At 40.5% G+C, this 27,966-nt stretch overlaps 1 protein-coding gene across 2 annotated transcripts; it reads left to right on the plus strand.

Moving 5' to 3' along the window:
- Positions 1–2,950: 2,950 nt before the first annotated feature.
- Positions 2,951–27,915, plus strand: LOC109406924 (biorientation of chromosomes in cell division protein 1-like 1). 2 transcript variants are annotated; one of them, XM_019679925.3, is made up of 5 exons: positions 2,952–3,501; positions 21,780–22,705; positions 23,602–25,761; positions 27,499–27,603; positions 27,672–27,915. In XM_019679925.3, the coding sequence occupies exons 1-5, from the start codon at positions 3,257–3,259 to the stop codon at positions 27,842–27,844; spliced, it is 3,609 nt and encodes a 1,202-aa protein (XP_019535470.3). In that variant the 5' UTR covers positions 2,952–3,256; the 3' UTR covers positions 27,845–27,915. The 2 variants fall into 2 exon arrangements, with proteins under 2 accessions (XP_062701798.1, XP_019535470.3); XM_062845814.1 differs by lacking the exon at positions 27,499–27,603 and having other exon boundaries at positions 2,951–3,501.
- Positions 27,916–27,966: the final 51 nt, after the last annotated feature.

Here is a 27,966-nt window from a genome sequence, read left to right on the forward strand (position 1 = left end):
ATTTTCAATGAACTGATTAACACAAATATCACTTATACATGTACACACATTTTTATTTGTGAAAATCCATGGGTTTAATATATAAATTTTATTTGTACACACGTACTCGTTTCCCACGCTGGATCACACATAAAATCGATGGACCTTGTATAAACTATGTGTATCTACACATGAAAAGGGTTATCTATGACAAATTGCAAAAATCTATGTGTGCGACACATGCATACAATATTTGCAGTTTTTTTTCAGTTTATGAAATCTAACAATTCAAACAAGGTAACATGTTAGTAAATAGTACCTTTTGCATTAATAAGCTTTCATTACATTTATTTATTCCTGTAGTTACAGAAATGATTATCTTTAATTATTCCAATATCTTGTGCCTTTGATATACTGTACGTTATTCTCCTCAATAATAGTTTCAATACTTCAACTGATCAAAATTTGTCTCTTTCTGTAAGGAAATTATTGTGCATAATTTGTTGTTGAGCGTACTGCTGTACCTTGTTCTCTAACTTGTATCACAGTTCTTGGCAAGATGGCCCACTTATTAGCAAAAATGGCACTATATCCAGTGTTAGGCAATCATAAGTCAAAATGCCCCTCCTGACCACACCCGATTCATTTTATATTTAACTTCAGAAGCGATTACTCAAGAACTCACTGTACTTGAATCGTATAACCATTTAGTGGCATTCAATAGGTTATAAAGCGCTTTTTACTCGAATTCCTGAGACTTCTAGTTAAGCCGAAAAGTTTCTTTTTTTTATTGTTCGATTTTTTTTTTAATATCCAATTCACTAGGCATTTGACTAGCATGATACTTAACAGGTTAGTGGTTAGCAACTGCTCTGAATATGTCGTCTAGCTTCAACGAATGCTTTAACTGTCATTTCGACTTCCTATCTTGCAAACTACCAATACAGTTTAATTATTCTCACACATTGATGTTAATCATCTTCAAGTTACATTTTAAGTCTTGTAAGAGAGGACAAAGCATTAGTTAAATCATGTCTTCAGTTTAATTTGGTTTCAAAAGCCAACCCTTTTTACGTCTCGTAGACTTATTATACTTTACTGAGCAATGATAACTTCAATATATATCACCTAAGGTGGGTCCACAACAATCTCAGTATCTGCTCAGTTATATTCACATTTGGAACATATTCAAATACTATTCGTTCCTAACGCTCAGCCTAAAGTTTAGTTTTGTCTTTCGCCTTCTCAGCTGCCACTTAATTGGTGTGAAATTAAATTTTTAATGGTTCCATTTAACTATAAATCCCAGATTGGAGTTCAAGAGAAATCGCTCAAGAAACTTCTAGAACGATTCCTGGCAGAAACTTTCTATGGTGACTGCCATTTGAACTGTCATTTCTTCGCAACTGCGTACTGCGATCGAAGAAAAACGGTTTCTTGAGCGATTCAGCCAAGGAATTTCCCATGCATCAAAATAGGCCGAGAAATTCCTTCTGATCTGCAAACAGCCCTTAAATCTGCGTTGGCTGGTAATCTGTTTCTTACGAAATTTACGACACTGTTGCATTTTTAGTACTTTAATTTTTAAAAACACAATTCGCCTTATACGGCTCTACAAAGATCGACTATATCTGCCTTACAGGTCTTACCGCCTTTAACGGCATTTCCACCTTCAACGGTTTTTTCCTCGGTTTTTTTCGCCTTCAACAGCTTTTCACTCTCCGACGGATCTTTCCGCCATCGACAGTTTTTCGCCTTAGTCGGCTTTTCTGCCTATAACATTTTTCCTGCTTTCGAAAAGTCTTTCCGCCTTCAACGGCTTTTCTATCTGTAATCCTTTCCGCCTTTTACGGCTATTTCAAGAATGTCGCCTTCATTAGCTTTTATCGCCTTCATTGGCTTTCATCGCCTTCCCTGGCTTTTAACAGCAACGGCAAAATTTGATTTCAAAATATTGTTTCACCTCTACGCTTTCCTCGGCCATCCGGTTAACAAATCAATACTTCATTCATCATTCAGCATTTAAGTCTAGATTTAGGACAACAACCCCATCCAACGAGTATCAATATCACAATCAACAAAACTTAGATTTTCTTCACAGTTTCTTTATCTGACAATAGTGATTGTCATCGATTTGAACTAAACAATACCGATCACCATCAAAATCTCTCACAGGTTGATTATTGTCATTAGTCGAAGGTACAAATAGATTGTTTGATTCATATTGAACAGTAAGTACACAATATTTACCTTTTTGATTCCAATGTTGAAATTCAATCCCAAGTCATCAGCTGGAGGTCATCACCACTCTGCATGCACCACACACACCACTCATCTCTTTCTTTTTCCAAAGACAACACTTCCCGAACCGAAATTAAACTAATTTCACATGCACTGTTCACCGTTCTCGTCGCCAATGTGAGAATCTTTCTCTGTAATGATTATTCAACAACTGTATTCATTATTTGTATACACTTTATTACCGATACTTCAATATTACATATATTGATTCACACTCCATACAACAATAACAACATCTCCACATATGACAGATACTCAATGTAAACATACACGCTAAACGTAATAGAGTAATACAATAATTTGTTATGTGCATACCACAAGGTACCACACTCTTCAATCAATCACACAGGTTCAACAAGGTTTAACATAACTTCCATCTTCAATGTTTGGCTCCCGATGAGAGAGCATATTGAGTCAGTCCGTGACACTCAGGAAATTATGAAGTTTTGAATTTCGAATAATTTGAGGGCGGAGATTCCAGTTATGAAATAATCTTGTACGTCTGTTTGTCTGCTTCCTCCGAGGCTTCCTCCTCATTCACGCTGAACCCTGGTGCGTCCTGCACTGCGTGCACTGGGTGCACTGCCAACCTACGATCCTTATAGCTGCCAACGAGTTCATGATGACAACCCAGGTCGGCATTCATCTTTCACGCACGTCAAAACAGTCGACCTTTCGCCGCCAAACAAGAAGACCAAGAGGCAGAAAAAGCAATCATAACATTTTTACGCGTTTATTTTGGTTGTGGTGCCGTGAAAAGAATTATAGTGTTTTTTGCTGTTAAAAAATCCTGTTTCCGACTAAAATTTATCGTTGATTATTAAACTTTACTTGTATTAACTAGTCGAACTATTATAGTTCCGAGAAAGCTATCAGTTCAGCGAGAAACGACGACCTCGATATTGTGTGCTCCAAGGCTGACGAAATCGAGCAATTTTTTACGCATCAAAACGTAAGGAAGTCGAAAAAAATCAAAATGGACAATAATTTGGCCGACGATCCGAACTTTATCGATGCGATAGTGAAGGAGGTCAAATCTCAAGGTCTGTTCGATCAGTTTCGAAAGGAGTGTTTGGCGGACGTCGACACCAAACCGGCCTACCAGAACCTCCGGCAGCGGGTGGAAAGCTCGGTGAGCAAATTTCTCTCTCAGCAGAAGTGGAGCGACAACATTCGCCACAAGAACCAGCTACGGGAGAAGCTGCGGAAGAATATCATAGAGTAAGTATCGAAAAATGTGTTCCTAGTTGCCGTTTTGGTATTACTTTCCAAGTTTACCTGGAAGCTATAGCATGTTAACGTAGGACTACGTTTTAATCGTTATGGAATATAGTTTCTTGCGTTTTATCTCATATGGACGTAATCTTGTCTCTTAAAATTTTCTATACGAAAAACGATAAAGTACTGGTTTTCCTACATTAACCTAGTCTTCATATGTACATATTAAATTACCAAAAGAAATAAGTCAACATTTTGATGTTTATTGTTAACCTTCCGTAACTCGCACGGTTGGCCACCTTCGTCAGCACCACGCTAATGCTGAGTACAAAAAGCGAGATTTTTTCGACGTGTTGTACAAAATACAACAGCGCGATCGCTCGAGGGTTAAAACCAAAGAAGATTACGATTGGGGTGGTTGTAAATCAATTTTTCTCCATAAAAAATATTATAAATCTTGAGTCGAGTCAAGTACAAAACACTGAAGACGACCTTTACAGTTGATGTCGAAATACGTATCTGTCAAAGGTTGCAAATTCTTAGTAAAATTAGGTTTTTAAATTTTGAAAAATGTATTGATTTTTTGATTTTATACAAAAGAGCATCTTTTTCTGAGTCACTATGATTTTTTTCAGATTTTTAGAACTTTGTTTTGGTAGGGAATCGCGCCACTTGGGCGGTGGCTTCTATTTTCGTCTGTTTTGCGCTACAACTCAGTCAAATTTGAACCAATTGACACAATTTTTGGAATGCTGTGAGATAGGTGTAGTATCTACCCGTGTACAACATTTCAAGTCAATTGATTCAAAATTGACTGAGTTATAGTGGAAAACAGACGAATATAGAAGCCACCGCCCAAGTGGCGCGATACCCTACCTAAAATCATTATAAAAGAGATTTTTTAAATCGCCCTTTAACAGCTGGGTAACTGTTTGACAGCTCCGCTAAGTACAAACTGCGACGAGGGGTGATTCGGCAAATCACTCCCATACAAACTTCAAAGTGAGTTTTAAATAGGTCCCTGGACTCCAAAATTCATGAAAATTTGGATTTCGGCTCAGTTTGACATGCAGATACAGAATATCAAATTATCACAACACCGTTAAAGAAGCCAATTCAAATAGGAACAGCAGTATAATCGATCGTCAATCAGTTCGGACGCGTTTTTTAATCGCTCCCGGTCGCGCACCTTTTTAATTGTAGCATACGTTTCATTTTCATTTTCGGTCGTACGTATCGTGTAATCAAGTGTAAGTTAAAATGAGCTGCAAAATTTGTCTGTCAGAAACTGCCGCTGACTTAACTCTGTGGTCATGCATAGGGTGTTCGCGTCAATTTCATCCCGCGTGCATTGGCATAAATGTGCAAAGATGCTCGCTTCGTAAAAACGACAGAAGGACGGATACCTCATCGTTCGTGTTGCCGTGCTGCAGCTCCTGCCAAAACATTGTAGCCACTAGTTTAGATTTGAAGTCACTTGTAGATCAACAAGAAATACTAACTGCACAGATCAACAAAAACACGGAGGTGATTAATCGCACCTCAATTAAACAAAGTAACATGGGCGTAATCGATGAAGCCGTTGACTGCCTGGAACTGCTAGTTACGGATATAAAAAATCAGCTTGCGATGGCGAAAAGCAGCTGTTCCACTGGCAACGTGAACACCGTCAAGAATCATATTACCGCACTGTTTGATAAGGAGCGGGAGTCATCAAAACAAAACATATCTACGGCTGTGAAATCGATGGTAACAATTTTATCCGACGAGGTCAAAACTCTGAGCAAGGACGTAAGGGAGCTGTCGTCTTTGACTTTGGACATCACTTCTTTGGAGCCTATGCGGAGTAACCCGATGTTTGAACTTGACATATTAAACGAGTTGAAAGCGATATCGGCGAACATGACACCAGCACCTAACGCAGACATTGTATCTATAGATACCTCCCCCAGTCTACATGCCGAACTCAATGCAGTAATGACCACTAACCAAGACAATTCCGGATGGCGCAAACTTGGCTCAAAAAGTATTTGGAAAGCTAATTGGACGGACTACGACAGGCGAGTATCGCATCGGTCAATTCAGCAGAAACAAGCTGATAAAGCTAAGAGGCGCAAGAGACAGTCCCGACGTAATGAACGAAAACAATTAAATCACCCAGCTCCCCCGAATAATGGCAATGACAGAACCAACCGACAACGGGATTACAATGCGCGTACTAATTATAATCAACGGAATCGTGAACTACTATCGGATAGAGAACTGCTTGCGGCAGCGAAGGATCGTTTTTCAAGACCGCCAACGAGCTATCGACCGACAATCCAGTTTAAACGAGGAGAAATTTTAAACCCATATCCATCGAATGAAGCACATCAGCGTCCCGTTGCAGTACCTCCCCCGAACCGGATGGCACCAAGAACTTCATCAGCTGCAACCTGCGAAGCAGGCGGGGCATGCAACCATTCGTGTTTTCAATGGAACTGACGGAACCTTCGAAGGTTGACAACGATCCTACACTAGAACTCGGACTTGAGCACTTCTCTTCAGCAAAGAGAGGTAATTAGTTTTAATTATGACAATTCACCGTCAAGTTCAAACGTGAATAGCATATTACCATTAATTTCTACAGTTACAGAAATCCTAATTTATTGTCAAAATTTTAATCGCATGAAAAGCGCATCAAAAATGAGCGAAATTCATAAAAATATTTTAAGCTCCTCATTTTCGGTTATTTTGGGAACCGAAACAAGTTGGAATGACAGCGTTAAAAGTGAAGAAATTTTTGGTAGTAACTATAATGTTTTCCGTAGTGATCGTGATTTAAACTTGACACAGAAAAAATCGGGTGGAGGAGTGCTCGTTGCTATCTCCTCCAATTTTAATTCCGAAATCATTATCTCACCCAAATTCAGAGAATTCGAACATGTGTGGGTTAAAGCGAATTTTAATGGTGATATTCATATTTTTGCAACAGTTTACTTTCCCCCAGATCAAGCTTGTAAATCTACATACGAAGTCTTCTTCCATGCAGCGGAAGAAATCCTATCTAAACTTCCTCCCGAATATAAAGTACACCTTTACGGTGATTTTAATCAGAACAGTGTCGATTTCATTCCAGATTTCGAAAATGAGAGTATCCTTTTACCAGTCATAGGGGAGAATGAAACATTACAATTCATTTTCGAGAAGCTTGCATGCCTAGGTCTTAATCAAATCAATCATGTTAAAAACAGGCGAAATTGTTATCTAGATTTTTTATTGACAAACATTCATGAAGACTTTTGCGTAAATAAGTCGTTAGTGCCTTTGTGGAAAAACGAGGCTTTTCATACAGCAATCGAGTTTTCTGTGTTTTTGCATAAAAATCACTTTCCAGATGAAAGTGTTTACGAAAATGTTTTCGATTACAGCAGAGCAAATTATTCTAATATCAGACAAAAACTAAATAGGGCAAATTGGCAATCTGTCTTGAAAAATCAACAGAATATTGAAACTGCTGTTGAAGTTTTTTATAAGTTGTTACGGGAAATTATTCAGGAAGAAATCCCGGTTATTAGGAAGCGTAGGAATTCAGACCGACAATTGGAAAGTTCAGCGCCCACCAGCTGACGAACGAAAATGGCCTACGCCTCATCGATTTCGCCGCCTCCAAGAACATGGCCATTCGTAGCACCTTCTTCCAGCACAGCCTCCCGTATCGTTACACCTGGAGATCACCACAACAAACGGAATCGCAAATCGACCACGTTCTGATTGATGGACGGCACTTCTCCGACATTATCGACGTCAGGACCTATCGTGGCGCTAATATCGACTCTGATCACTATCTGGTGATGGTTAAACTGCGCCCAAAACTCTCCGTTATTAACAATGTACAGTACCGGCGGCCGCCCCGGTACGATCTAGAGCGACTGAAGCAACCAGATGTCGCCACCGCATACGCGCAGAATCTCGAGGCAGCGTTGCCGGACGAGGGTGTGCTCGATGTGGCCCCTCTAGAGGACTGCTGGAGTACAGTCAAAGCAGCCATCAACAACGCAGCCGAGAGCACTATCGGGTATGTAGAACGGAGTCGACGAAACGATTGGTTCGACGAGGAGTGCAGAGCGGTTCTGGAGGAGAAGGATGCAGCGCGGGCGGTAATGCTGCAGCATGGAACCCGACAGAATGTGGAGCGATACAGACAGAAGCGGAAGCAGCAGACCCGTCTCTTCCGGGAGAAAAAGCGCTGCCTGGAAGAAGCGGAGTGCGAGGAAATGGAACTGCTGTGCCGTTCACAGGAAACACGGAAGTTCTATCAGAAGCTCAACGCATCCCGCAAAGGCTACGTGCTGCAAGCCGAAATATGCAGGGATAAGGATGGGAGCCTCCTGACGGACAAACGTGAGGTGATCGAAAGGTGGAAGCAGCACTTCGACGAGCACCTGAATGGCGAAGAGAATGTAGGCACGGAGGACCAAGGCAGCGGAGGAAATGACTATGTTGGTGCAGCAGAGGACGGGAACGAACCAACTCCCACGCTGAGGGAAGTTAAGGATGCCATCCACCAGCTCAAAAACAACAAAGCGGCTGGTAAGGACGGTATCGCAGCAGAACTCATCAAGATGGGCCCGGAAAAGTTGGCCACCTGTCTGCACCAGTTAGTAGTCAAGATCTGGGAAACCGAACAGCTACCGGAGGAGTGGAAGGAAGGGATAATCTGTCCCATCCACAAGAAAGGCGACAAGTTAATGTGTGAGAACTTTCGAGCGATCACCATTTTGAATGCCGTCTATAAAGTGCTATCCCAGATCATCTTCCGTCGTCTTTCACCTAAAGTAAATGAGTTCGTGGGAAGTTACCAAGCCGGTTTCATCGACGGCCGGTCGACAACGGACCAGATCTTCACCGTACGGCAAATCCTCCAGAAATGCCGTGAATACCAGGTCCCAACGCATCACCTGTTCATCGACTTCAAAGCGGCATACGACAGTATCGACCGCACAGAGCTATGGAAAATTATGGACGAGAACAGCTTTCCCGGGAAGCTGACTAGACTGATAAGAGCAACGATGGACGGTGTGCAGAACAGCGTAAGGATTTCGGGTGAAGTATCCAGTTCATTTGAATCTCGACGGGGACTACGACAAGGTGATGGACTTTCCTGCCTACTATTCAACATTGCCCTGGAAGGTGTTATGCGACGAGCCGGGCTCAACAGCCGGGGTACGATCTTCACGAAATCCAGCCAATTTGTCTGTTTTGCGGATGACATGGATATTATTGCTAGAACATTTGGAACGGTGGCAGAACAATACACCCGCCTGAAACGTGAAGCAGCAAAGGTCGGGCTGGTGGTGAATGCGGCTAAGACAAAGTACATGCTGGTAGGTGGGACTGAGCGAGACAGGACAAGCCTTGGCAGCAATGTTACGATAGACGGGGATACTTTCGAGGTGGTAGAAGAATTCGTCTACCTCGGTTCCTTGCTAACGGCTGACAATGACGTGAGCCGTGAAATACGAAGGCGCATCATCAGTGGAAGTCGTGCCTACTATGGGCTCCAGAAGAAACTGCGGTCAAAAAAGATTCACCCCCGCACCAAATGTACCATGTACAAGACGTTAATAAGACCGGTGGTTCTCTACGGGCACGAGACGTGGACGATGCTCGAGGAGGACATGCAAGCACTCGGAGTTTTCGAGCGACGGGTGCTAAGGACGATCTTCGGCGGCGTACAGGAGAACGGTGTGTGGCGGAGAAGGATGAACCACGAGCTCGCTGCACTTTACGGCGAACCCAGCATCCAGAAAGTGGCCAAAGCCGGAAGGATACGATGGGCAGGGCATGTTGTAAGAATGCCGGACAACAACCCTGCAAAGTTGGTGTTTGCTAACCATCCGGTTGGTACAAGAAGGCGTGGAGCGCAGAGAGCACGATGGGCGGACCAGGTGGAGCGTGATCTGGCGAGTGTTGGGCGTGACCGACGTTGGAGAGCTGCAGCTGCAAATCGAGTATTATGGCGGCAAATTGTTGATTCAGTATTATCATGAATTTGATGTTAACTAAATAAATGATAGGAAGCGTAGAAGTTTCGATTCCTCCAGAGATGAACCAGCCCAAGGCTGAAAGTCTCTAAAATAAAGCGAATTAAATTGAATTAGTTTCGATTCGAAGAATCCCATTTGGTTTAACAAGCAAATCATTAACCTTAAAAATCGTAAGCAAAAAGCACATAAAGCTTACACAATAGACCATTCCCGTCTGACCTAACCCCCCTTTTTTATATTTTTCCTCGAAAGGCAACTGGTTTCCATGATCATTGCCGTTTTTAAAATTTTTTTATATGTCTTCCTGATTTTCATACAATTTTTTGAAAACTCGAAAAATCTCTCCAATTTTATATAAAAATCGCCGTGCGAAGTAGTGTGCCCACCCCTTGTCTGTGGACAAGGAGAATACATTTTACTAAGGTGGCGCAGATAAACATTGCAAACCACTGGTTGTCTCTTCCATTCTTCTGGTGTTCTTATGGAACTGCAATAGTGACGTCACTATTTTAGTTGCATAAGAACACCAGAAGAGTGGAAGAGACAACCAGTGGTTTGCAATGTTTATCTGCGCCACCTTAGTAAAATGTATTCTCCTTGGTCTGTGGAGACGTTTTTGAGTGTGGAGATTTGCTTCCAACCCTGTCGTCAACTTGACATATTTACATTTTAAAATGTCAAACCCGCTCGCAACTCGCTTCGGAAAAAAGGATCCGGATTGGAATTGCTGTTCATCGCAATTTCGGTGCCACCAAAAAGAAATTCCGTCTACACGGACTCCCGCTCATCTCAAATACCTACGAGGACGGCGAACGTGAAAATGTGAACATCCTGGCACACCACGGCGCAGGCAAAACGTTGCTGTTTACCCGGACAAAGTATGAATCTCCCGATTCCGATATGCAGCGGCATCAACGAGCAACAGCGGAAGTTCTGGATTACCAATTGGCCGAAATGGAAACCTTTTGAGAAAAGGCAACCAAATGCGACGGGGCTTCGAGGAATCGGAACAAACGAATGCCGAACGGTAGCAGCAGTGAAATAGTACGATCGCGAGGACGAATGTCTTGCCCTTTCAAGTTGGGAAAGAAGCTAATAGAGGAGAGATTTGTAAGTACCTATATTTTTATTTTACTCATATGATTCGTTAACACATTTTATTGATCTTGCCAGATTGCCACCTAGGTCAATTTCAACGAGGATCTGAGCCCAGTCCAGGGTCTAGTGGTACGAAAATCTGCCATCGATTGTCGCAGTGCGGTTCCAGCGGCAACATCAGGTGTAAAACTCCTCCAATATTACCGGAATGCATTCTCCTCGTTGACGCCTCCCACATCCCACAGCAGCAGCAGCAAGCGTTAAATCGTCCTCTGCAGCGTACCAGTTTGATTGGTTACAAAACAATAATCGAGTCACGGCACCATATTTCGGTGTTTCCAGTGTGCCGCCGATTTGGGAGAAGCAGGATGCCCGGGGGGAAGCCAAAGACAGCCTATCGGTATCGATCCTATAGCGCATGCAAATCTGAGCAATTGGTAATCGGAAACATCTGAACATTTCACTTATCGGATCATTAAACGTCGGAATCTCCGGCACCGTCGGTTGGATGTTCCCTCTGCAGACGCAGCAGCGACAGCTGCAGGAGGAAGGAGCTATTGAAGAGCTACGGAAAGAGGACAATTTGCATTCCAAATTTGGACGAGAGCGCGACGGAGAGTAGTTGCGTATCTTATCTGAACTCGATTCAGATGAGGGGACATCCGATACCGATAGATGGTTATCCGGATTCATGGGTCACAGTCGGAGTAAGAGGTTTAAAGTCCACGGTCGCATTCTTGCTTTTTGTCGCAATTATTGGAAATAGAAATATTTATTGGATTATTGGAAATAGAAATAGAGCCTGCGGAAGAGCTCCGGTAAATCCGGACGGCCAGCGTTCAATGCATCGTCCCATGTCGTTGGGCAGCAATAATAGCAGTTTGGTTGCCAATTGGGTTGTATAGTGAATAATGTATTGTTGTTTTCTGTAGCTTAATAAAAAAGCGCATTTTCTTGATACCTATAACACTATTATATTATGTTAAAATTTCTTTATTTTGATGTTTTTTTCTGTGAATAAAACGGATAACAGTTCAATCCCTGGTTCAATCGATACAGTTACAGCTCAAAACGAAGAATAAATTTTCCTCACACAAAACTCGATTGAATTTCAAAAATAGCTCTTGTGCACTAAATATAATAAAAAATTGTATTTCAATTTTATTTACGGCTTAATATAACGATTGTGGAAAAAATTGGATACCATTAAAGAACCCAGCTCTCCGTTTTACAACGGGAGACGATGTAGAGTGAGGCGTCAGTCTATAGCAGTCGTCGGGATGGTCAACAAAAAGGCATGGCATAAGGCCGTCGTCGTCCCTGTCGATTTATTTTATCTTCCAACACCAATCTGGCATCGGACACTTCTGCACTCTCGAATACGGCCAAATAGATCTTGGAGATTCTGGTCCAACATTTCGGCCCGTTGATCGAATCTTGAAAGTTGCTTGTTTGAATAAGTACGCTGACGTCCACGCAGGTAGCCAGATTTGTGCAGACACGGAAGCGCTCCAACCAGGAAGCATGAAGCGCAGCATCCGAATGTCTACTTCCCGAATACCGAACAGTCGTCCAATGAGTGCCACCGGATGTTCCAGCTTCTCAATGAATAAGCCATTCGGCACCGAGCTTCAAACACCAATAATGTCCCAGTTGCTACAGATGAATCGTCTTCAAACCAATACTGAGTCCGTTCAGCGGATGGCCACTGAAACCAGCAGCAGCACGGTTCTGCACAAACCGACCCAATACAAACCGTTGAAAAGTGGTAATTGTCTGGATGCTCCAAAAAGCAGTTCCGCGGTTCTCGAGCTGAAAACCGGCAGTTGCTTGGACGTTTTCAGTACCGTAATCCGGGGTATCATTGATCAGCGGGGTAACATTGATCAGCTTGACCTACCTCATGAAATGTTCAAACAAGCATTTTACATTGAATCAGTTTCTGCTATGGAATGGTATATCGTAATCTGCTATCATTTAGCTATTAAATGACATGCAATTTATGAAAATTGAATTTCATAAACATTGAATTAAATCGATTTTTCCATAACTGTGTTTCGTAGCGCAATGAGATGCATTGTCAAACATTCATGCTTGGTGTAAATACTAGATACAATATGAGGTTCGAAATCACTGTATTACTTCAATATGATATCCTAGAGTTGGATTTAATAAATGAAACTTTTATGAAAATGCTATTTTTCAGTAAAATATACGATTTATTACAAGTAGGCTATCAATTCCTTAAGCCATTGCCTACCTTTAGGCGTTATTCGTGATTTAGAGGATTTAAATCCTAAAATAACTTAAAAAGTACATAATTTGTAAGAATTTGGACAACATATTCGAAATCAGCGACCCCGAATTTAGTAAGTAAGTGTGTTTTCAACACAAATGAACATTGATCACTGACATGATCAATGTTACCCCAAATCAATATAATCAAAAATTTTATTAAATATCTTATTTTAACATGTTTTAAAGTTTTACAATACTTTTTCGAGTAGCTTAGCACATACTCAGAGGGCCAGTACTTGTTTTAAAAATATAAAACATGTAACGTTTGCTTTAACAAGAGAATTATTCAAGAAAGATAGAAATTTCTGATCAATGTTACCCCGGATTACGGTACCTAAATCGGTAGCTCCAGTTCCGCTTAGTATCGGCTCCGTTTCTGAATTCTTTAGCACCTTCAAACTGACCGGCTCGTCGGCTAAATGGAAGTGCACAAATTGCATCGCCCGGCAGGCCCGTGCACAGAAGTGGCGCCAAGGGAGGGGTTTTTCCCAATTTTGGCAAAAGGCGGAGGGGCGCCTAGTGTATGGAGCGGTGGTAATGGGGAGGGTTTAACACCCAAAACCCCCCCCTTGTGCACGGGCTTGTCGCCCGGAGCGATTCAGATAAGCTAAAATGTGTCTATTGTGAGCAGGCTAAACCTGGTACAGGCATAGCTTCATCACCGGCACGGCGGGCACAGCAGCCGTTTCAGCTGCTATCAAATCCATGCCCCTACAGCTCCGATCGGAATTCAAAGTCCTTGTGGTGCAACAATCGGCCAAAAAGAAGGAATACAGCTCGTACATGAGAAATAAAGCATCCCGCGTGCGCGTGTCGCTAGTTCTACACCGGAAGATGGATCTTTCTTCTCCTTTGGAAGTAGACCAGCATCATGCTCTTCTTGCACCAAACTCAGCTTCCGAGTCCCACGAAGTTCCGATGCCGCCCCCAAGACAGGATTTTTCTTTGGTGTATCGCCAGCTAGCTCGACTGCAAGTGCATCGGCACAGGGGCATACCGGTTGTAACGGGCTTGACCAGCGCCCGTTGCTTCGGAAGTGTACCGGATCTCGTTCTTACCCGGAGGATGCTGCAGCAGCTTCGACTAAAAAAAGTGACTAGTTTTTATTTGTTTTCATGGTGTTCAGAGCAGATCAAAACAAAAATATCAAACGTCATATTTGACAGCCAGCTGATTGAAAATTCTCCGCATCTCTCCAAAAAAGCAATAGGGGAGATAGGGGTTCATCGGGTTTTGTGGAAAAAATAATTATAGGAGACTATAGGGCTAAAGTGCTACTTCGCAGGTTTTTCATTGTTTTGCAATAGTTAGAGGCTTCAAAACATATGGGTTCTTTAGGAAAGTTTGCTCAATAAATTGTCGGAAAGCCGTAGAGCACATAAAAAAATTTGACGGGAATGGTCTATTAATGAGAATCATGTCAATTTGGTGAAATATTTGGATATATGTGATCAACTTAATGTTTATCAGGTATCAGAAGGCCGGCTCCAGAGGCACGTTATCCTCCATTTGGGACATTTGTGCCATCGCCATACATATAAGCCTATTTCATCATTTACCTGAGGGAGAATGGGACAAGGGATGGGATGGGATTAGGAAAGGGAAAGGTGATGAAATAGGAAGGGGTACCCTAGAAAAGGGAATGAACGCATAAACGCAACGAGAGCTCATAGCCCATACCACAACGGGTTTAATCAGTGCCCTGAAAAAGACACTGTAAAACGCATAAGCGTAAATAGAGCCTATAGCTCATTGGAGGTAGCTTGTGACGTCACGCGACTTTCAATGTGACATTGAAAGGAACGGCATCGAAAGCATCCTCAATATTCAAGAAATCACCCAAGCAAAACCTACGTTTGAGCGAGTACTTTCTTGAAAACATATACAACTTTGTGTAAAAGAGTCACTGTGGACATCCCAAATTGGGAGGCATGTGAGTTCACTAATAGGGCCCATATAGCCGAGGCGGTAAACGCACGGGTATTCAGCATGACCATGCTGAGGGTGACGGGTTCGATTCCCGGTCGGTCCAGGATCTTTTCGTAAAGGAAATTTCCTTGACTTCCTTGGGCATAGAGTATCTTCGTGCCTGCCACACGACATACGCATGCAAAATGGTCATTGGCAGAGGAAGCTCTCAGTTAATAACTGTGGAAGTGCTCATAGAACACTAAGCTGAGAAGCAGGCTTTGTCCCAATGAGGACGTTACGCCAAGAAGACAGACAGACAGTGAGTTCACATGAATAGGCATGTCAGCCAGACGAACATCACAGATGTGATAATCGACAATGCGTCTCAAGCATTTCAGAAAGAACAATGTAACCAGATAAATCTGAAACTCATTCCATCTTTACACAACACACGCACCCTTTCGGGATAAAACTGTGAAGTAATTTCACGCCATGAAAATACCGCATAGAAAACTACAAGAGTTCAACACATGTTTGAAATACTCAAATCCCTCTAGAGAAAAACAGGACAAAACCCCATTTCCTCCTGGAGATTTGAATTAAGCAGAGCTTTTTAGGGCCCACTAAGACGATTATATAGCTATAATTCTCAAGCGGAGACTAGAGATTTGTAACTATACAAAAGAATGGTTTATCCGAAGATATATTGAACTTGAACAGATCAGAGTTCAATTCAGGAATATCTCTTGCAGTCCGCACAGACCGCAGAGGACAAGCTTCTTTCAAAGCAATAGCTATGGTATACCACAGCGGAGGGCGTTGAAGGTACAAAACCACAATAAAACTCTCTTGGAGTAGCAATGGAAGCGAGTTATCCACAAAATGTGGTCGCAACCAATTAGTACAGGTTCCCTAGTTTGTTGAGCAGGGACGCCTGAATACGCAAATTTTGCAATGGAACACTCAAAAGTGCAAAGAAGGTCAAATGGAGACTCCTCATCTGACACATGCCAATCAGTCAACTCATGACAAATTCTGCTCATGCAGAGATTGGTTAGGTGCAATTCTATATTAAGTTATCCATGAACTGGACTACCTAAGTAATCCATCAAACTGAAGCATCTCAAATTAGTGTTTGAGCTACTTCAGATGATGTAATCATCGTAGCAATACTGCCAAATATCAGCAAAAATATGCTGAATACAAGAGCTTGCTTGAAGGCATCCATAAGGAACGGTTGAAAAATACTGTTAACGTTATTCTAAGATATAGCATGCTCGAGGCACGACACTTCATTTATAATGAAAGAAGCAAAACTGGGTTCACAAGGTAACCTATACAGAAGTTACCCTACGAAAATGAGCTTTTTGAAGTAGAGCCACTTGGGCCACGTACGCTTTTTACGTTGAAAATTGATCTGAGGTTTCCTAGCCGTAGCCACTACCCAAACTAGACAGGATTACACTCTTCACAATCACAGCACAAAAAGGAAACATCAACGACAAACCCATTCGGTGTCAATTGAAAAACGCCAATAATGGCGGAAACGCATTGAGCGGACCCATATAGGTAGTAATGTAAGTTAATTTACAACATTTGAATAATCCCGCCCTTATTTAGCCTCAAATTTGAGACTTAAGAAAGGCAACTGATTATCTCGGAGAAACGCAAGGTCCGCTGCACTATTGCTCCGGTTAGCGCAGTAAGGGCGTAATACTGTGGAGGACGCCCTAATTCTCCACAGGCTCCGTTTGTGGTTAGGTTTTTATTAGATCCCCCTAACCATTCATTCCTTGGCACGGTAAGCATAAAGCCGCATAACACCATGAATTAGGGGTCACCTGTTTAGTGGACTCTTACCACTGGATCAGGTGATCCGTAGTGTTATTCTTAGCCAATTGAGACAACCGCTACCGACACTACACAGCTATCTAGGCTGATTGGGAAAAGAAGTTAACATTGATGGTTAACTTCCGAACGAGCCCAAACAGCCGATCAACTTAATGTTGCTATTTCGACAGCCTTTACTGAGTACAATCTAAAAACAGAAAATGAAATAAAATTATGTCCTAAGAACTTCTTCAATTACGTCAAGACTAAACTAAAATCATGTAGCTTTCCATCAAAAATGACATTAGATGAAAAAGAAGGAAATACTTCTGAAGAAATTTGCAATCTTTTTGCAACTTTTTTCCAAGAAACGTATTCGAATTTCTCAGACAATGATCGTGATTTCGCGTATTTTTCACATTTTCCTGAATTTTCAAGAGATGTTGGTGTTAGCCATATTAATGTTCAAGACATTTTGCTAGGTCTTAAGAATTTAGACGGCAATAAAGGGCCAGGACCAGATGGAATTCCACCAGTATTTATGAAAAATTTAGCAATCGAGCTCACAACTCCTTTATTTTGGTTATTTAATATGTCACTCGATTCTGGTGTTTTTTCTAGGGAATGGAAAAAATCCTTCCTAATACCAATTTATAAGTCAGGCAAAAAAGCTGATGTCCGCAACTATCGTGGCATTGCAATTATTTCATGTATTCCAAAACTGTTCGAATCAATCATTAATAAAACTATGTTTGGCCAAATAGAAAATCGGATAACAAACGCTCAACACGGCTTTTTTAAAGGCCGTTCAACTACTACCAACCTTTTGGAATTTGTAAATTACTCATTGAATGTAATGGATAACGGTAATCATGTTGAGGCACTCTACACTGACTTTAGTAAAGCCTTCGATAAACTTGACATTCCTATGTTGATTCACAAGCTTGAAAAAAATGGGGATTGAAATAAGTCTCCTTACCTGGATTAAGTCATATTTAACTGATCGTCAGCAAATAGTAAAATTCAAAGAGCAAAAATCTAATCCAATTCAGGTTACTTCGGGTGTACCCCAAGGCTCACATTTAGGTCCTCTTCTTTTTATTTTATATGTTAATGACATTTATTTTGTTTTAAATAAATTGAGGATTCTTATATACGCTGCCCGGATAAAAACTAACCATAGGGTATTTGGTAAAAACCATTCCTGTACCATACAGTGTACCAGCTACAATATAGTGTATTGTAATGGAATGGTTCGCTAGAAGCTGTGCACATTGCAGCTACTATACATTTACATCTGATCTTTATGTAACAATATATTATACTGTTTTTCTTACGTTTGAACCATTCACTATTTCGAAACAATCTTTTTCCGTGCATTTTTAATTATTTATTCAGTTTTAGATTTTCTTTTGTTGATGTGCGTGACTTTTTTGTTGCAAAGGAAATGAAAGAGAAAAAGTGAATAAGTTGAAACATCTATTTAAAGTCAATAAAATGTTTAAATAAGTGGTAAACCGAGTGTCCTAAGGACAGCAGATCCAAGAGATATTGCGGGCTAGGTATGTAGAGTGCGATGAGAGGAATACGAATGTAGGTCAACCCGGAAAGACGCATGCCAGATTACCATAAATCAGTGGATGAGTTCAACACTATTCTTTCTGTATTTGTAGATAATATAACATTATATGGTTTATCTAATGTAGAACAATACAACATAACAAAAGAGAACGATTCCTAAACCTTTTGATTAAATGTATAGCCAGTAGTGAAATTACAATTAAAAACAATATATTTACGGTACATTTTATTGTTTGAAACTACATGTACCATACAATATACGGTATATTAAAGCCCACGTATCAGTATTTCGAACAATTCATTTACAATAAAATGTATGGTTTTGCAAAAAAATATATATGCAGAAAAATATTTTTTTGTATTGTTACGATACTTAACAACCTGTATAATATATTGTAAAAATCTTATTTACAATTCACTGAATGGTGTTTACATTACATCTTATTGTTTTTGTATTTTTTATTTTTACAGTGGTGTTTATTGTAACAAAATGGTTCTAAATTGTACTGTTACAATACAACGTTCGGTTTTTCAACAGTATTTTTTATTCGGGTGATGATATGAAGCTATTCTTGGAGATCAATAATGACGATGACTACATAGTTTTTCAGAATGAAATAAAAGTTTTTCATACGCGGTACTGCAAAAGTTTATTGGAGCTTAATGTAAAAAAAAAATGTAATATTATAAGTTACAGTAGGAAACAAAACACACCAAGTTTTCCAGTAGTATTAGGAAGCGAATATGTTACACGTTGTGAGAAAATAAAAGATCTAGGGATTGTTTTAGACTCCAAACTAACATTTGTGGATCATTATAATGCAATTACTCATAGAGCAGACAACATGCCTAATTTTATAAAACGTTTTAGCTATCATTTTCAAGATCCTTATACACTCAAAACACTTTATGTTTCTTATGTACGTTCAATTTTAGAATACTGTTGTGTTGTTTGGTCGCCTTATACTAAAAAATATGAAGAACGTAGAGTCAATTCAACGTCAGTTTTTACTATATGCATTACGTAACTTAGGTTGGTCTGTAATGCCTCTGCCATCTTATGAATCATGTTGTTTGTTAATTAATCTCCAAACATTGAAAAGGCGCCGAGAGTGTGCGATGGTGTCGTTTATCAATGATGTTGCCACTCAACGCATTGATTCGTCTAGTATATTGTCAAAATTAAATTTATATGCTCCAACTCGCCAACTGCGTAGTAGATACTTATTTGCTGTAGATTTTCACCGTAGTAATTACGCTAAATTCGGTCCACTAAATCAGATGATGTCCACTTATAATCAACATTGTGAAAGGATTGATCTTACCATAACGCGGACAAAATTGAAAAAATACTTTTATGATACTCAAAACCAAGGAACTTAATAAATATTGTTAAGTGGAATAGTGCAATATAAAATGTACAACTAAGCTTACTTATGTAACTAACGGTCTACGAATGATTGACGTCAAATAAATAAATAAATAAAAGTGTCAAACGGGGTGACTTGCAACGGCGAGGTGACTTGCAACACTTGATGTCTTCTGTCTATGTTTATCTACAAAATATAAAAATCGGACGTTTACATACCAAAACTCAGTTGAACAATAAGGTGCACATACTATCTGAGTAGTAGCCACAATTTTTACTTATGCTTGACTTATGCTTGTCTGCATTGGCTGTTGCAAGTCACCCCGCACGACGTCTTGTACCAAAAACGACCTTATTTGGCTTTTTTAACATGAAAAAATAAATCAATCTATAACCTGTTCACTCTATTTAAAACTATTACAAATAGTTTCAATTTTAAAATTGAGTTCAATCAACAGTTTTGTTAGTTGAAGCTGAAAAGTGTTGCAAGTCACCCCGTTTGACGGTACTTAACACGATTTTCTTTTTACTTATTATAAATCTGTTTGTTATAATGATAATTATGATCTTCGGTTGAACTTTGACAAACCATAGCTGTTCAAAATTCTATATTTTAATGCATTTATAGTTCTTTTGTTTTTATATTTTATTTTATTTACGGTATCTTTCCAGCCTAAGCTGGGGTCAAAAACAATTACATACATACATTTTGAATTTACAACTTTTTTTACCCAATCAGTGTCGCCACGAAAACAATAGAAGCCGTTGGAGTATCTGTTTCTACTGACAACAGCCAAATAGGTATAATTGCTGCATATTTTCCCGGAAGTCGGCGATGCTCAGACTCGGAGATTTTAACGATTCTGGAACTGCGAGAATAATAACAAAGCGGGAAATATATTGCTCCAGGAAGCCGCTCATGGTGGTTTCTTCGTCAACTTTCCAGATTCTCCCTCGTTCATTCCAACCGGTAGGGTGAAACCGTCAACCCTAGATCTTGTTCTGCCTAACAACATTATAGACATGTCCAAACCTATTACCATGAACGTGCTATCCTCGGACCATTTACCCTGTGGTGCCCATATTTCGCGCACTTAAGAATTGTCGACTAAACGACTGAAATTTTACCATAAAGTATATCAGAACAATTTTTTCAATAATATTTAGTTCTGGCACTGTAGCTCCCAAGAAAAATATAAATTAGGCAACTTCACATTATACAAGTTAGTTACAGCATTATTTTTAATTTGTTTGAAAGGGCCAAATTTCGTTCAAAATGGGTCCAAACTTCGCTCACTCTAAAAGCGTAGGATTCGCCTAAATGTTTTAATTTTCAAAACGTAGCATACTCGTATAATACCCATGAAACCATAACGTGTAGATAAAAACGTTGTCTGTGATGAAATATGAGTGAATATTTGCTGTTTCCCATGTTCGTCCCGCATGTTTACATTAAGATTTCCAAAAATCCTTCTGTAGTTTTAAGGGTTATTATTTTTGACGTTTGTTTTGCTCTTTAAAAGACATCTTAACAGTTTCCTTTTAGTTAATGAAATATCTGTTATTATCACTGCAGCAGAAACGGTCCAAGGTGCCAGCGCGTATGGAACTTATATCCAGCAGTCTTCAACACTTCTGGTTCGACTCCCGACCCGGCAACAAAAAAAAAATGTTTAAAACATTCATGTGTAGGGGCATTAGTACCGCCGATAACGAAACGGTGCTAAAAATAGATTTTTGTTTTGGTTTTTCGTGTTGCACGCATTAAGCATGTGCAAATGCAAATGTACAGCACATTCATTTATGTTACTTTAGCAATGGTTGTCAACGTGCTGCAATATTTGACACTAATTTGATTTTAGTGGGACCCTTTTCGACTTTAATATTGCTTCAATGGGATGTTCAAAGTAATGTAGCATTATATTCACAATTTTAAATATAAATATATGGCAAAAATGATGCACTTATATACGGCTTCGTGGTTACATGGGTCCGTTTATCACGAGTTTGTCGAAATGCTCTAGAGTCTAATGGTGCTCTAGAGAGCAACCATGGGAGAGGGTAAAGCCTGTTTTATGTATTTTTTTACTTCTATACTTTTCATAAAAAAAAAACAGAAAATGATTTTGGTTTACATTTATTAAAACTTATAATTTTTGTTGTAGCTCCGGATTTTTGGAAACCGGCGTCGAGCGCATCGTCGACCAGGTAGTCAACCCCAAAATATCAACCGTATTCCATCCCAAAGTGGAGGATATAGTGTACAACTATCTGGGCATCGAAAAGCCGAAGCCGGCTGTTAACGGAAGTGGTGGCTTGGATGTGCAAACTGATTTCCTACCGGAAGATTTGGAAGCTGTAAGTCCCGATTCGGACAAAAAGTCATCGAGTGCTTCATCGGACATACATCCGCCGATGGAGCCTAACCAACATGAAGAGCTGAAGGAAAACATTGATGATTTCGAGTCGCCGGCCTTTGAACCACTGGAAACGCGGCCTCCTAGCCAGACGAAATACGAAAGTAATGACTCGCATGCCTCGGCCATTAGTGGTCTGACGTCCCAGGAATCCGTTGAGGATGAATTGGTGAACGAGTCAGTATCCGAGCAAGTTGGTTTCGAACCTGCTGATAAACAGCAAGCGAATAATGTTAACGAAATACTGGTCAGCGTTTCGGGTATGGCCGGTAACAGTCCGGGAAAAGTAAGCCCGGAAATCGCACAGAACGATTCTCAGTTGTCACAGGTATCTAGCAACAGTCGATTATCCATCATCACCAACTCGGAAACTACTGGCCAGCAACAACAACAAGAGCAAGATAAATTGGGAGATCCCCGGCTAGACATAACGGAAGAAGCACAGATGCCAAAGTTCAATGAAAACTCCAACGAGGAAGAAGGTGAACTATCCGATAGCAACGATGGTGATCCGGGTGCTAGTTCGGAGTTGGAGCCCCAAAAATCCAACTTCGATTTGCGGCAGGAAGCGTACGACTTTAAAGGTACTGATCGGAACAGATATCTTGGCACGGAACTAGAAGGCGAGCTAGGAGAAAGATTCACCGGCAGATCGGGTTCTGGTAATAATGACGGTAAGTTTAAATTTGAAGGACGTCAGGCAAGGATATTTTGAATCACCTGACAATTGTTGGACTCGTTTGTCTACTCAAATCAGAAGCTTATTGTGGGATGTTCGACCAACTTGTAGGGTAATGTTTTTTCTACAATCATCACCAAGGACGTGGGAGCTGGTATTTACTTTCCTTTCGATGTAAACTGTATTTCGCAGCTGGGCGTGATTTCCTTGGGCTCGAATAATCTTTCGGATATCTTCCTGGGCGGTTTTAAGAGGAGTTTCTTCAGGCTCCGTCCATAAACTCAGTTTCTCGATTTGACTTGATAACATTATTTATTACTTGATACACATATCGTAAAATTTATTACACAAAACTACATTTATTTATAACTAAAAACTACACACACATAAATGATCTAGCTCCGTCCGAGTCCTATGCCGACGTAAATTCCACAAATCTCTCGAATGGGAGTTAGAATATAGGTAGTACCTATCCTTAATGATATTTGTAGGAAAAACAGTAACTTACAAAAGTGTAGAATTGTAAGTTAAATACACGTTAATAAAAACATAAAAAAACTATCTTACAAGTTTGCCGAACGTTATGTTTTAATAATAAGCTTCTCAAGCGAGTTAACGAGAGAAAATGAGTCAAACGATTGTCAGGTGATTCAAAACATCATTGGTAACACGATACTTTAATGCAAACATTGGTATTGCCAAAGAAAGCTTTTAGATAACAACAGTAGAAGTGCTTAGGAACATTAATCTTTGTTGAGAGAAGTAGAGTTTGTCTCAATCAAATATAAGAAAAATTGAAAGCACAAAATTCAGAAAGCTGCCTTTATGAATCATTGAATTTTCATCCCACATGTTCATCAGATTATTATTTAATTTATAATCGTTCAACAGGTTACGCTAGAGACGAGCCGACAGAACCGGAGGAACAGCATCGGATTGGATCTTCACCGTTGGCTCCGGCCAGATTCGAGGAAAACTCATCCCACTCGGAACGATCCTTGAGAATTTGTGAAGATTCTACTCTGGAACAGAAAACTTTAGACACCAGCGACCAAGTGGACAACGGCGATTCTGCTAAGACACCGTTGAATGATGAGCATAGTACCCAGTCGGCACCGGATGTCGACAAAATGGATTCATCGCCGGTGGAAGTTATCAGTTTGGCTGCCATTCAGCAACATGTTGCTGACGGAGATTCACGTAAGGATCGTCACCGTGGACGTGACAGCGACCGTAAGCGACATTCATCATCGCATCGTCACGGTTCGTCTTCGCGGGACGACCGAAAACAAAAGCCAAGTAGCACCAGCAGTCGCAGATCTGATCGAGATCGAGATCGCAAGCACGAAAACGGAAATAGCAACTCAAACAGTGGAAATTCGAGAAAAACTCATGACAAGCGTAAGGAAGACGATGACCATTACAGTTCACACGAAAAGCCAACAAAACGACGTCGATCAACAGATAGAGACTCAAACGATGGGGCTGAATGTGGTAAATATTCTAGGGCTTCCGGACAAGGTTCGGTTCGATCTGGAGAACCTGCTCAGGATACCGGGAGAGATGCACAAAATAGTGAAAAACGTGGCGAAGGAAACCAGGATAGTCAAGCTCAGTTGAACGATTCGTTAGAATCAAGCTTTGAAGGATTTCATGAGGATCAAATGCATGATAATCCGAAGAAAATGGACAAATTGGCAATGATTTTGGCAAAATCTTCAAGCAAATTGAAGTCGACTGAATGTTCTCATAAAACAATTAAAAAGACGAAGAAACCCATTCACAAATCACCGAAGGATGTCGATCGCAAAAATGCTACCAGTAATATGGATGTCTTTGCCTTTTCTTTCGATAAGCCGGCAAAATTGGGTAAAAATGGAGAAACAGATCATGACGATGTAGAGCCAGTTCTACCAGAAGTCGACTCATTTGATAATTTAGAAGAAGGTGTCATTGTTCTGGAACCGACAGAGCTGGCGAAGGTAATTGAAGCCAATGAACAACAGTTTGCCCAAGCGACTGTTTCAAGCGTTGTTGACGACGACGACGACGAAATAGTTCAAACTGCACCTCACACCTTCCCTATCACCAATCCGGATGATTTGGTCACTTTGACTACCCAGCCTGTAATCGTAGATCAAATGTTAACCAATGGAGATAACATGGATCTTGAGTTGCTGATCGGTGAGAAGCAATTGCGCGGTGACGAAAGAACACTGGACAAAATCCAACAAGGCTTGGACGTCGCCAAGAATAGAATACGTAAACCGAAGATCGCATCCAACTTCAGCGAGGCTCGTAAAATCATGAAAGTCCGAAGGCAGATCGAGCGAGAGGAGAAAAAGAAGCGAGAACAAGCAATGGCTCTCGCTAAAAAGCTGATCACCGAAAATGGAAATGATCAGGACGATCAAGGAATTGAACTGGAATTTGTTTGCGATGCCAATAGGAATAGTTCAGGGCCGATCATTTCGTCGCCGGTCAGACAAAAAGCGTCGAAGCCCAATAGTAGCTTTGAGGAAGAATCGGACTTACGGTATCTTCCAGAAGATGATCAAATATTTGGCGAAAAAAAAGATTTACTAGAGTTCTTGCGACATAGGACCGCCGGCGTTGCTGTCCCAGATGATTTCAAGCAAAATGAGAGCCGACTATATTCGTTGGATTCAACACCTCGCCACGAAAAGAGTGCACGAAATATATTTCCAGACAACGAAGACGAAGAAACAATGACCGTGGAATTGGCTGATCCCATAAACGACCAGCCATCAGTTTCCAAGTCAGACGCCGGTGACCACCCACACAGCTTCAAGGAGCAGAAACAGCAATCACCGGTGCCATCAGTAGCAGTAGTGAAATCATCAGCTTCAACCGATAGTATCGAGAGAGCCTCAGAGCTGGTCGAAAAAGCAACAACACCCAAGCAACGAACATCGAAGAGAAAACAATCGCGATCGCCTCCTAACGCTGCCGCTTCTACAGAAATCGATTTTGAAGCGTGCCTCCCGGTACAACGGATTGACAAAGAGGATCAGCAGGCGTCTAAAACAGGTAGGTGAATAATCAGTTAAACATGTGTAAAAAGTAGGTGACTGCGCAAACAGGTGAAATGGTATTATGAATCACAGATAGGAGGAGCGGGTAGATTAGTTATCATTCTGATATCATATTGAAAACCCAGACAACCAGTAATCGTACAAGATGTAGCATAAGATGATAGAGGCCATATGCGTGCATGCCTCCATTTAGGCGCATATAAAATGTACGCATATCGCCTCCACTCATCATCTTATGCGATCACTAGTTGACTGGGAACTCAATAATATCAAAGTTTGGTTTCAAAAATCTAAAATAGGTTTCACATCTAAAAGCTAGACATTACAAATACTGTCGTGAGTGAGAAATGGACAAATTGCTTAATTATCGATTTTTGCGGCTTACCAGCCGAGTGGATGTTTACTGAATTCCAAAAGCTCGTGGTGTAGTTGGCAACGCGCCTTTCTAGTGAGTAGGAGTCGTGAGTTCGAGTCTCACCGAGAGAACGAGTAACTTTTTCGCAAATTCCCCTCCAATTTATCCATTTCTCACTCAAGCCAGTATTTGTAAAGTCTTGCTTTTGGATTTAAGTAAAACTTCCACTCGGCTGGTAAGCCGCAAAAATAAATAATTAATTACACCGTGTCCAATAAGTTCTCATACAAAATACTGATTTAGAAAATTGAATTTTATTTAATATCTGTGATTCATATTTTTATAATGAATGCATCTTTTGAAGGGCCACATATTACTGATTAAATAATGCATACGGTTTAGAATAACGTTATTTTCTATTTGTTTTTATAAGTCTAGCAGTATACCGTGGGGTGCCCTAATTTCGCGCGGGTCCAAATTTCGCTCACTGTTAATATTTAGAGAACATAATCATAGAAGTAATCGTTGCATTGTCCAAATTTTACTTTAGATAGTATAGTTAAAGTGAAGTTGGAACAATTGTTTTTATGATTATGATGTCTAAATAGGGAGCGGGACATTTGGCAGAGTCATTTGGCATAAGGTCGTTTGGCATAAGGTCACTTGGCATAACGGTCATTTAGCATAATGGCCATTTGGCATAATATAAATGCACCCTTCTTTATTATGCCAAGTGTCCATTATGCCAAGTGACCTTATGCCAAAGGGCCTTATGCCAAATAGCTTTATGCCAAATGACACAGACCCGTCTAAATATGATCAATGAGCGAAATTTGGCCCCGCGTGAAATTAGGGCACCCCACGGTACTTCCGTTTTCTGAAATCCGTTTGCTCCGGCACGCAAGAAAAAATGTTCAAAAAGTTTATCATTCTACAATACTGCCCACATTCGCACAACAGTCCCAAGTGAATAGGAAACCCAGCAAACATGGGACTGTTATGCGAATAGGGACAGAATAGCTAAATAGAGTTTTAAGGTTAAATTTTTGTTATCCCAAGTATTGTACCAAATGTACTTAGGCTAAAACAATAAAATTTTAGTCATGATATGGTCAGAAATTTGCAAGAAAGCTCAACTTGGGCATATTTCCTTGAAAATGACCGTTATATTAACGATAAACATCATTAAACGTAAATTTTCGACAAAATTTACCGCAACAGGGAGCATGTTTAAAAAGTGAGACTGGTGTGAATCAACAAGATCTACTCTATGGGTTTCATCGACATATATTACTCATAGTACGTAATAAGGTGCTTAAATGCTAGTTGTATCCAAGATATATCCAAGATCTAACCTATAATCTTTTAATTTTACAGACGATGAAATCGTTCAACCTTGTAAGGAAAGTTTTAACACACCAAATAATGTAAGGAAAGCAAGACGAGTAGGACTACCCAAGCCAAAAGCCATTACCAGCACCGGTATGTATATGTTTTTTTTTCTAACAGAATAAATACGTTAGTAATTTTTATCTTGTTTTTACTTTTAGCAATCCTCACCGTGGACATTTCCGACGTCAAGCCGCTGACCGAGGGTAAAGAATCACCGGGAAACAACAATAATGGCATTCTCAAAGCGAAGCGCTATAGCAGTGACGATTTGTACAAACCACGCTACAATTCGCGAACTCGTACCAGGGCTAGTGAGCAAGTGGGCATTTAGTTTTACTGCGGAACAGTCGGTTTAATAAGCTAAAATTACAATCTGTTAATAAACAAAGTTTATGCACCATGTCCGAGACCTCTCAATGGGTACGAGAGAAACAAACAAACGTTTGCCCCTAT

The sequence above is a fragment of the Aedes albopictus genome, chromosome 1 (assembly GCF_035046485.1).
Source record: "Aedes albopictus strain Foshan chromosome 1, AalbF5, whole genome shotgun sequence".
Classification (NCBI taxonomy): domain Eukaryota; kingdom Metazoa; phylum Arthropoda; class Insecta; order Diptera; family Culicidae; genus Aedes; species Aedes albopictus.

Bases quoted from the DNA above. Each gene is read 5' to 3' on its own strand.
- LOC109406924 (XM_019679925.3), top strand. From the start codon at position 3,257: ATGGACAATAATTTGGCCGACGATCCGAACTTTATCGATGCGATAGTG. The intron at 25,762-27,498 runs GTAGGTGAATAA...TTAATTTTACAG, and splicing joins TCAGCAGGCGTCTAAAACAG to ACGATGAAATCGTTCAACCT. The intron at 27,604-27,671 runs GTATGTATATGT...TTTTACTTTTAG, and splicing joins AAAAGCCATTACCAGCACCG to CAATCCTCACCGTGGACATT.